This window comes from Strongylocentrotus purpuratus, unplaced genomic scaffold (assembly GCF_000002235.5).
Source record: "Strongylocentrotus purpuratus isolate Spur 01 unplaced genomic scaffold, Spur_5.0 spur5_scaffold_6, whole genome shotgun sequence".
In the NCBI taxonomy this organism is placed as follows: domain Eukaryota; kingdom Metazoa; phylum Echinodermata; class Echinoidea; order Camarodonta; family Strongylocentrotidae; genus Strongylocentrotus; species Strongylocentrotus purpuratus.
In genome coordinates this window covers 28,935,944-28,948,151 of record NW_022145612.1, presented here as the reverse complement: position 1 = coordinate 28,948,151, position 12,208 = coordinate 28,935,944, and the positions used below count along the sequence as shown (strand labels likewise).

The 12,208-nt window shown below is 36.5% G+C and overlaps 1 protein-coding gene across 1 annotated transcript; it reads right to left on the bottom strand.

The window, feature by feature from the left end:
- Positions 1 to 2,884: 2,884 nt before the first annotated feature.
- Positions 2,885 to 10,009, bottom strand: LOC100889702. Its single transcript, XM_003725150.3, has 10 exons — positions 9,816 to 10,009; positions 8,860 to 9,149; positions 7,816 to 7,951; positions 6,991 to 7,253; positions 6,489 to 6,635; positions 5,716 to 5,939; positions 5,182 to 5,370; positions 4,505 to 4,679; positions 3,974 to 4,119; positions 2,885 to 3,435 (listed from the first exon to the last, which is right to left on the bottom strand). The coding sequence occupies exons 2-10, from the start codon at positions 9,034 to 9,036 to the stop codon at positions 3,117 to 3,119; spliced, it is 1,776 nt and encodes a 591-aa protein (XP_003725198.1). The 5' UTR covers positions 9,037 to 9,149; positions 9,816 to 10,009; the 3' UTR covers positions 2,885 to 3,116.
- Between the last annotated feature and the right edge of the window lie 2,199 nt (positions 10,010 to 12,208).

Sequence of the window (12,208 nt, the reverse complement as noted above, 5' to 3'; positions counted from 1 at the left end):
GCTTGCGACCTATTTTGGTGAAATTACGGTGGGTGAACTTTCAAAAGTCAATGAGACATGAAGTTTCGAATGAAAGAGCTAGTGATAATGTACGTCGAGGTGGATGTGCTTTTCGTTTAAACAAAAAATGAATTTGTAACGATTTTTTTTTGGGTAAAAGTCCATAGGCTAACATGTTAGGCTGGTGACTCTGACGATAGGGGGTGTTGTCAAATGAGACTAAACGTAGCTATATGATCAATGTGACTGTTCTTGATAATGCATTTTCAACTTAGAATTTAAAAAGGATAATTTGAACTTGTATGGCGCTTAATTTGATGCATGTAACTGTTTTACGGTTATCACCAAGACAATATAGGTACTCTTCTTCTAGATGCACGATGATTATGTTGAGAGATGATCTGCATTAAAGATAGCAAATAAGGCTTCATTGAATTGTTGTTTGTATATTTCATGCTTGGTAATCAGTGTTTGTTTCCATCCCCCTCCCCGCTCACAGCCCCCTAAACATTATACCCCCCCCCCTCCCCCATAGACATCAGCTAGGATCCACCCCAAAAATTTGCATCCCCCGGAGGACCACATTTTCCTTTTGTCTTTAAAAATATAACTATCCACCTCACTTGAGATGGCTCCTTCTCACAACACCCCCCCCCCCTCCCCGGTATAGTAGCAATACGTAATTTAACGCCCAAAACCCATCAACCCACCCCCTCCCATGCAGCCCACACTTCATCAGATTCATTTTTTATTGGGGAGCTTGAAACTACAGAGAGGGAAAGGGATGAGAGAGAAAGAGACGAGGGAGAAAGATATTTGTGAATGAGAGGGTTGTGAGAGAGAGGGTGAGAGAGAGGGTGAGAGGGAGGGAGAGAGGGAGGGAGGGAGAGAGAGAGAGAGAGAGAGAGGGAGAGAGAGTGAGAGAGCGCCCCGAGAGAGATGAGAGAGATATAGGAGAGAACGAGAGAAAGGGAGAGAGAGAGAGAGAGAGCGGGAGAGTATGTGTGTGTTACCTCTCTCTCTCTCTCTCTCTCTCTCTCGTAATGTGACACATCAATAATTTAAATAGCACACAAATAGCTAACGAAAAATATCAAAGTAATTGCAAGTTGTTTATTACACTTACATGTATATAGACTATATAAAATCACGAGATAAATATAATCCTCTCCCAACTACATTGTATTATTGAATCATCATTGTTATTGCAGAATAATTCACATTATGATCTGTGATAAAATGATGAGAGGCAATATTACCTAAGTAATATCGCAAATAATATGATTATAAGATTTTTAGAATAACACTTGCCATGATAAAAATTAAAGTACATGATAATGGTCATGAATATAATGTTTTATTGTGAATCACCCTATTAAAAAAATAATAATAATGACGAAATACAAGGAATTTGAAATCATGTAACACATAGTTACTGTACTTCTATGATAATTTTTTAAAACCTATTCTCATTCTACATTTAAAAATCTAAGGTTTAACAAATGAACAAAATAGAAAACTTATAACGCTTTATCATATAAAAAATAGTATACAAATTGCACTTAAACCAGATGTCAGAATATGTTGCATACCGTTAATCACTACATGTAAATTACATGTAGTGATTAATAAAGTGAAAAATATATAAACAGGGTAACATGTGATAAAGGATTTTTAATTCGATGTAAATCAGGATATCTGACGGAGAATTGGTAACGGCTAAACAGTAAAGAAAGAAAGACAAGAAAATCTATTTTGGTCTGACTTATCATACATACTTTAAACGACTAAATTATTCATATCCTTACCAGGTTTTGTAACTTATGTTTCAACCTTGAGAATGTGACTTATTAAAGCTTCCATCTGAAATTATTAAACAAAGCCCCTAATTCAACCGGTCCACCTTTCATTCTTAAGTTGCAGAAAACACAAAAGACTTCAAATTTACAAGAGGTATAAAGTTGTTACCTGTAATCCCTTTAGAACTGGCAAGATACTTGCTGTAATTATCCACAATCTTTTAAATCTTTTTGAAAAGTAAATATCACTTGTGGTTGTTTTCTATCTCGACTGCCTTGTTAACCACTACAACTTATTTTTGCATCTACAGATGTTCCACTACATATCACTGTGTTCATAAGTTAATGTTGAGAAGAAAGAAGCGAAAGTGATTTAGTCTATATTTCCCAGGTTTGATTTGCACTCTTAAAGCCCCTTTGCATTACGTGTAGCTACTTGCGCCCTCTATATAGCAAACAATGCCTAATCGGTGCCTGTTGGTCCCCTATGATCCTCTTTTTCTTATGTTAATTCAGAGCTGACTTGATGAGATAACCATCTGTCAGTAACCTTGCAGGTAGGTCTTAACCCCCCTGGCCGAACTAGTACAGACAGGCTTTAAAGCTTATTTAGATATGACACGGTACTGAGTGTTACAAAGGTCATACGTGTTTTCATTGAGCTCTGTGTAGTAAGATAGAGATATCATCGTTTTATTTTTTTTATGCTGCGATTTACCACTGCATATCGGAAGGAGGCTTTAAAAAGACACAATCTGTCTGTAATCAAAACTAGAATTTGTTTCAAATTGAATCATCTTCCTTTTCTTAATGTGTTGCCTTGGCAAATGACTGACAGGAAAAAATAATCGAGCTGATCATGATAAGGCTTCTGCAGAACAAGAACCAACAATACAAATCACAGATTATCAGATAATTGCTAGTCAGAACAGATAAAAAAAGAACAGTTGGTATTACCAAGAATTTGCTCGTCATATTTCAACAGCCCCATTTTAATAATGCATGCTTTTGATCGGGTAATGTTGGTAAGGGTGTACTTAATTGATAAATTTAATTGCAATTGTTTTTACATGAGGGACTAAGTCTTCACAATTAAAAAAAAAATGGTTTTTATTATGTTAGGCACAATACATAACACTTTTAAAGAAAACTGACTAGCAATATACACAAACAGGACTTAGATTCTGTAACTAATAAACCATAAACACATTGCACAAGTTATCAGAAATACAACAAAAACATGAGCTGTTATATTGTTTACAAATGTCCTATTATGTCATAAATGTCAATACAAGCGCCGTAAAACGGTAGCTCCATTCATGGTTCAGCCTGTTTCTGAGCATTGGTTTGAGCGAGGAGTAACTCCTTGGTCTGAGCATCAGTCATTTCTTGGGCGATGCGGTCCACCTCCTTCTTGAAATCAGCGGTCGAAGTGGACAGTAGACCCAGGACACTGTCAAGCTTGGTCAGATCAGGCCGGACAAGACTGAACTTGAACTGCATGGGGTGGATACCATCAGCCGTCAGCTGACTAACCATCTGACCCTCAGCGTGCTGGCTGCGAAGGAAGGAGATGAAGACCAGTTTGACATCGCTGTACACCTCCTCCCGGTATTTCTTGAATAGCGCTTGGAAGCTGAAGGTAGAGAAAAAAACAAGAGTATATCTCGGCATTTGGTGCATACACTGTACAATGATGTATAATCTATGGAAGAGATTGAGGCAACAGCTGCGTGTGTCAACATGTATGCATTTAGATGATTTGTTTAGAATGGTCTGTGAAAAATATTTCGCACTACACCTAGCCAGTGTTGTGAGAAGATTGAGCTAAAACTGATGAAGGATGAACATGATATCACTAGTAACATAACGCCAAAGAAACCTAACCATATATGAAGATTAGGACTGTGTACTTGGTACACCTCCAGTATGCCCGCATCATATCTCAAATATTTAGACTCAGAAGCAATTGGTGTGTTCATGATGAGATAACAAATGACATAGCTTTAAATTCACTAGATTTCAAAATATTTCTTCTCAATTTCCATATTCCTTTGGCAAAATAGGTACAGACCAAGGAAAAAGTCATCAATTTGCTTTACATTATTATTTTGTACATATTTGAATAATAATTGCCTAACCAATTTAGATTCAAATCTTAATCTTGAACTTACCTATAGCCATTATTATTACTGTTTTCCTCCTCATCCGTCACAACTACGAATGTCTTAATAACCTCCTTGCGTCTAAAATACGGCCAAAGACCGGCTGCAGGGGCCGTGCCTCCATCTGTCCTCAGCGTAGAGGCCATCTCAAGAATCTGTCAATCATAGCATATCATGATAACAATATTATTGCTTTATTTTCAAATAATTCGTACTTGTTTTCACGAAGTGACGGTAGTGAGGAAAATCGTAACGGAAAGTGAATGCAATTTTTTTCTTCACTACCGTCACTTCGTGAAAACAGCGACGAATTGTTCAATTCTTCCCAAAATTTGTTTCTTCATTGTAGGCTTACTAGAAGTGCTATGATCTACTCTAATGGCAATCGTACATCAAAGAGGTTTGGATCAAAGTATGGCATTTAGTAGATAATCTTTCTCAGTTAAACTTTAAGTTACCATAGTACTTTTGGAGCAGCGGTAGAGCTAATCTCATTAAGTCATCAGACAAAAGGAGTTTGAGGGTTTGCGGATCACTTACCTCAGTTATGGTTTTCGGGATCTTTTCAGGCACATAGTCCTTATACGAGAAGAAGGAGAGTTTTGCATCTGTGATGGCAGTCAGAAGACCTGCTATGATAGTACTGGTCTTGATGGCAACCTCCATGGAAGGGGAACGGTCACCAAGTATAGCTACAGGAGCCTCCAATGAAACCCTGACCAGAAAACAAATTATCGTTTCCAGATTAATCATATATGGCTTCAAAGTTACACAACTTTCACTTGATCAAAACAGAGACAGATGCTTTGTTACAGGTTTGGATTGTTCATAAAACAAACAAATAGTCTAAAGGAATTCCTTCCCACCAGGTAACCCTGATCAGAAAACAAATGATCGTTTCCAGATTAATCATATATGGCTTCAAAGTTACACAATTTTCCCTGACCGAACCTGAGACATATGTTTTGTTACAGGCTTGGATTGTTCATTAAGCAAACAAAAAGTCTGAAGGAATTCCTTCCCATCAGGTTTCCATTAACTACACCTGGGTTAAGAGTAGTAAATGCGGATTAATGTCTTGCCAAAGGACATTGGTGATTTACTCGCGCTCAAAATTGTGACCTTTAAATCTCCAGTCAAGTGCTTAATTCACTCGAGTACAACACCTACATTTTCGTTTTGTACATTTTATATCAGTTACTGAGCTGTAAACTCACTTCATGGCTTTGAGCCTCTTTGCTGCCTCCGGGATGAGAGACTCCATGACGCAGGTCCCAATTCCTTGGGTCTTCATCAAAAGCAACCTCTCAATCAGCTTGCCTGAAGGTAGAGTCACTGCCTCCCCATCGCTGATACGACGGCAGATCACCTCATCTACCTTAGGGCAATGCAGATCCTCATAGTACCTAGAAAGAGATAGCGAATATAGGGATCATTAGAGTAGATGATCTTGGATTCTATCTAATGATGAAAGGGTATTATAGAGCTCAAGAGGTGTAGCTAGATGTAATCATTAGTTCTAGTAATGCCTTTATTTTTAGAGAAGTGTCATTAAAACTAGTCCTCTCGTGGTTGTCCAAAACTCCATGACTATCAGTCTGCCAACATAAAATACTGACATGGCAAGTATTGAGATTGAAGTGTCGTCGTCGTCTCCTATGACGGTGGCAGCGGTGGGATATGAAACCATGCCAGTAAAGTGACAAGTGCTACGTTCGATGAATGGGTCACAAAAGATTCATGGCACTCACCACAGGAGGGTGTCAACTTTCTCCTCGTAGGATGCTATACGTTCCTTGCTCTCCTCTGTGAGATTGAGGGTGAACTGCTTGATGTGACTGTACGGAACATCAACTCCTTTTACCAATTCATTGATGTTTTCAGCGTTCATCCCAGCACACTTGGCAACCAAGCTCTCACTTGGTGCTGGCTCACCAAAGCAGTATGACAGGAACCATGGCTTCTCAGGAAAGTCCTACATGGCAAAAATATTTTAGGGAAGGGAATTATTCAAGCGATTATTCAAGGGATAAATTAATTAACTTTTCTTCTTCAACTGGAATCAATATTTTCTTTCATTGCTACATTGCTCTAATAAAAAGTCACGTATCTGAACACAATAAACATGGAATGTATTATATGGAATAGAATTTTTTATAAAAGATTGAAACTACAAATATCATTGGCATATCATTGGCATATGTGAGATGGAGGGGTGAGGGAAACATTTGAAGTGAACTAAGCACATGTTGATGTAAAATAAGATGCCAGCACAATAGAAACCATAGTACATGCATATTAAATTGAGTACATAAAGTATAAACAAACGTATAATGGCAAAGTAATGGGGATTACAAAAATTGTTGTTTCTTTACCAAATCACATATGATAATGATGGTCTTGCCGAAAGTTCAAAAATTTTGCACCCATTTAAAAATATTGTTGATATGTTACATACATGTAGATGTTATTGTTAATTTAAAGCATGACATGTACGAAAAATGAGAGACTGCATTTAGGTTACCTTCTTTGGATTAAGATGGCAAATATCAGCCAGAGTTTTCCATGGTTCCTTGGGATAGTGCAGAGCATAGAATTCCAGCTGAGCACTGGTCAGACTGCGTACCCAACGGCGGATATGACGACTCAGCGCTCCGCTCACTGAACCAACCTGTCATGCAAACACACGCACACAGTAGCCATTCAAAACAAAGTAATTCAATTCTTTGTGCTTGTTAAATTGTGTATTTGTCCTGTGTTTGTAACCTATAGATGTATGTCATTACATTCTCTTGCACGCATTATCTTTATGAGTGTGATTCCACATACATTAAATCACAGTTAGACGTATATGTTTAACCTTAGCTCACTAACATGTCCATAAGTTCATAACACATTAAACTACCTTGAAGTTAAAAACATCATATAACCTGAGGCAATATAAACCTCACTGAATGCAAAGTGAAATTAACCGTCAACTTCTTATCAAACTATATATATTTCGTTTCAAAAAACAGATAATTCACCTTAGGCTTGGTGGCATTAAGGTTGTCAATATCCGATTTGACCTTTGACATCTTCTTAGGGTTGACCTTGACCTTCTCCTGTATCTGGACCTGAAGCTGCCTGAGGCGACGTTCTTTCTCTCGCATCCTACGTCCTGCATCCAGGAGGTTAAGAGCCTTCAGGATCTCTGCCATGGTGAAGGTTTCAGAGTCCTGAAGGAAGGTCTCGGCCAGGGCGTGGTCCTTACGAGCCCATGCTACAGCCAATGCACGAACTTTAATCCCTGTTTGAATAATATATTAATAGCAATAATGAAAATGTTACAATACCAATAATAATACTAATAATAATGACATCAAACAACAACAACAACAACAATAATAATTTACATTTATAAAGCAATCAAGTTACATTTTGTTTCTAAGCACTTTATATACTTAACTTACAAGTTGATTAAGGAAAACAAAATAAACATAATAAAAACCAACATAATGTTGGTAGCTAAATTTAGTTTACCAGTACAAGGAAGTAAGAGGAAAGTGCCTAAATCATAGACATCAAAACTGTCACAGGTAAATAAATACCTTTTGGATGTGTTGTAGGAATTAGTTCCCAGCCATTCCAGTGATGTGGTTTTAAACCCCAGACTATAATAGCAGAAAATTATTCTACACTTGAATTTCGTGATGCCTCAAAGCATGATGATCTATTCATGTTAAAAAACAAAATTTGTGGTGACTTAAGGTGTAATACACTTCACATTTCTGTGGCTCATAAAACAGAGCTATAATGCACAGAGCTATACACAGAGCTATCATTTTACGCGTTGTGAAGAAATCCTTTACCTTGTGAGATACTGACGCCATTGGCAAGCAGGACCTTCAGAGTAGCCAGATAAATATTCCTGTAGCTTTCTTGAGCAGCGAAGTGCTGTTCAAAGGTCACTTTGGAAGATGTGAAGAGCAACTCGGGTCGTTTTTCCTGTCACCATGCAATAAAATGAAAGGTTGCACATTAACATATTAATAAACATAAAGACATGCTGCTCATTTTCTCAAAAAACTAATAGACACAAGTGATTGAAATAAGAGTGATGATATTCAATATTCATAATCCTATATTCAAAGATTCCCTTTAACACACAATACACATTCATTTATAAAGAAAAATATGCAAGCATTTGAAGGTGGTATTTAACTGTTTCTGGAGTTTATATGAATCTATTTCAAATTGCGCAGAAAAAAATAGACAGATTATTTCGAACTTCACATAAATATTTCTCTAGCACAATAAGTCAATAACTGCACTAGCTGTCTTTCCTACCAACACAGAAGACGAAAGACTTCATGCATGGCTGATCGTCAACGAAACGGAGTTTATTGTTGGTTGCTTTGGCAGGCAGCCAGTGAAAATGATTTTTTTTTCCTTTATTCCTGATTGAGGTGTCTTATGAAAGGGCAGAAAATGAACTTTTTGTAAATTTTATTTTCTCCTTGAAGTTCAGCTACCGTCCGCCAAATGACTTTTTGGTATCCTTTCTTCAAATTGTTTTTAATCACTCATGCTTGAAATATGCATCATGACTTGCAACAAATGAAAGAGGAGGATCTAAGCTTTAAAAATATGTGTCATTTTATCAATTATGATTATGATTAAGTTATGATGAAACATCGATAGTTCTCGTTTTTTTCTGGGACGCACTGTATTCCTGCAAACTTAATAGTTATTTGATTAATTTTTCATAAAATCCACCTTCTTGCCTGGCCACATTTTGCCACCGTACTTATACAACTCTGATGGTGGAATCATATCTCAAAATAGGTTCAATGTTATGTGGAATAGTTCAAAATCAGACTACCTTTTTGTTTTGAAAAAAAAAAACAACTTACAAAGTCCTGATCAGAAGTAGCTGTTTCAGTGAGGTTCCATTCATCTATATCCTGATCAGGCTGCTGACCTTGACCGCTCTGATTCCTTCCGGTCCCTCGGCCGCCGCCTCGGCTACGACCGTGATATCCACGACCACGACCACGACCACGACCACGACCTCGACCTCGTCCAGGCATTTGTGATTTTTATTATGTGAGTTGGGGGTGTTGAATTTGGAAGGCTAAACTTTAATCAAGAGATGTTTGATGTATCTTGTGTGTGGCTCAGGAGATTCCTGAGTGTCAATTACCTGTAAGAAATACAATTATTTTGAAAACTATATAGAACTGTCTTTCGTAGCAACGATTTTTTTATAAACTGCACGCATACAGATAAGGAATTCTACACAACTCATCAACACTCACTGCATTATGTAGCTATGTTTGACCATTTCTAGTTAATAAAAATAATTTCCTGATAAAGCCATATAATTTTATCGGCAAAATTTCGTTTTTATCCTATACTGATAATTAATCATATATATTTGGAAGGCTAGATATATATATAACCACATATCCAAGTGCAGATCATCAAACTAGGGTGAGAGTTTAATTCAAAAGAGCAGTATATGAATTATGAAAATTGATGCAAATTAATATCATATGTCATAATGCCTGGCTTATGTTTCACTCTCTATCTGCATGCTGTGGCAGTTTCACCAGTTACTTAACAGCAATGAAAATAATCATAATCATTATCATAATAATAACAATAAAAACGATGACAATACAATGGTCGTAATATTCATCTCCCTTCCTTCCTTAAATCCTCTCTGCTTTCCTTATGCGACCCTCCCTCCCGATCGCCACTGCGGACGTTTCGACCGGGGGCGCAGTCGCCATCGAGAAGCGAATCTTCCATTGCACGTTAATTAATGCTTTATGATCATTTATGAAAGTCAAGCAAACAGACTTACCTATCAGCTGTATTGCAGCAGCTTTTTTACCGTCAGTTTTCCATCAGTTCTGATTTTAATGTTGTTATCCAAAACTAGCAGGAGCTGTTTTATACAATACTCTCGGACTGGGCCACAGCAGACGACATTATTATTATTGCACCATACGTTGACACACACAGTCTTGTTTGTGTACATTTTGAATGACGAAATCACTGGGAAATTGCTCGCTGCTAGTCTTAATAAAATCAGACCCTTATGGGAGAACTGGTGTTTCAATCATAATTTGTTGTAGCCTAAGGACTATAATACGTTTACATTTGTTACATGACATCATATGCCCAGATAACTTTTGTAATGCTTTTCAAACTGAGAGAATGATTTCATATCATTTATTATCAGTTATAAATGTATTTGTATTTTTAATTTTATTTAAGAGTGTACATTCAATTGCTAAACTAGATTACATGCATTAATTTTGCATATTATCCAGCAATAATTTACTATCCTGTAATATGTTTTTGTTGTAAATATGTATATAACAATTTTGGTAGCCCTAATGTCTTTCTTAACTGAGTTTTTATACTTTGTTGATGAACTCTCAAAATTAAATGTTGCCTTTTTCAAAGTGTAATACATACCAAAATTTGTTGGAAAGGGAAATAAACGAAATTAAATGAATACTAATCGTTACTTTTCATCGAATTTAAAAACTAATTACCGTCTATACTATATTGTTACATAAAGACATTATAAATATGCAAAAACGTTTTCTTGAACGTAAAACAAAGTAAAACAAAACAAACAAACCATTCATTTAATACGAGGATACCAAATACTTTGTATATTATGTTTATACATGTTCTTACTTATTCTTTATTGCCGTTATGAATTGATGTTCATGACTTTGTTATTATTATTATTATTATTATTATATATATTATATTGTTTAAACTATTGTTCCTCATTATGTTTAACAGGGTCTCATGGAAGACCACCATTATTGGTGATAATAAGTCACCCTGTCTAAATATCAGAAATAAATAAATGAATAAATAACTGCACGTTACCTTTTATTTCATCAGCATTATTCTTCGCTTGAATATTCCTGCTCACTTATTACACAAGCTGTGCCCCCTTTTACTTCCACCCTCTTCTCTCTACCGATGCACCACTTTCTTTCTCTCGCTCTCTCTCTCTCTCTCTCTCTCTCTCTCCCTCTCTTTCTTTCTCTCGCGCTCTCTCTCTCTCTCTCTCTCCCTCTCTTTCTTCTCTCTCGCTCTCTCTCTCTCTCTCTCTCTCTCTCCCTCTCTTTCTTTCAGCTTTCTCTTTCTCTCTCTCTCTCTCTCTCTCTCTCTTTCATCTCTCACTCACACACACAAACACGCACACACAAAAAAATACACAGAAAGAGTCATCGATACAATGAAGGAAGGAATTCTTTGTGCACCACAATGGCTTTGCAAAATTGCACATTTCCAGTCTAGATTTATAGCTCCATGATAATGTTGCCCAGTGAAGCGTGTATAGAGAGTTATGTTAACAATAATTATATCATATGAAACCATATTACTTCCTCTTTATAAAAACCATGGAATGATATTTCTATAGCTTAAAGCTTGTACACAATCCCCATTTGATGCCAGGTTTCCATTTTTCTTGGACATACTCACTGTATTATGCAGAAGCAACAGTTTTATATCATTTTCTATTGTTTGAGGAAATTATAATTATAGGGCTCATAGTTTGTTTACGATTACCATTTGCTTTCATTTTTTCATTTTTACTTGGAGGCACTCTCTCTCTCCCGCTCTCTATCTCTCTCTCTCTCTCTCTCTCTCTCTATATATATATATATATAATTATAGAGAGAGAGAGAGAGAGAGAGAGAGAGTTAGTTAGAGAGAGAATACACACACACACACGCACACACACACACACACACACACACATTGTTTGCAAAAATAACACAATGAGGAAAATACAAGGAAAATGACAAACAGACATAATATTGTGGGGTCCACGCACATAATTATGGGCATCTTCTTTTTTGGCTCAAAAATTCAAAGGGATCACATTTCCTCGTCAACCCTTCTTTACATTCAGGAAAGTACATATAAGTATTGAATATTACACTCAAGAGCGTAGTATTGCTATTGCATGGTTATTTTGATCAGGCACAGTCATTTATTTAAAAAAAATCTAGAACACATTATTTTATAGCCTTTGCGCTTTCAATTCGTGCTGATAATTCCTCTCAGCTAGCATCCAGAGCATTGCATGTTTAAAAAAAAGTTCATAAGTCCAAGTTTGCTGATATCCTATTAAAACGTGTAAATTGAAATGAACAGGTTGTATGCTAATATTGGAGAACTTGAACACCGTCAATATTTTGATTACTCGATCTCTTAATC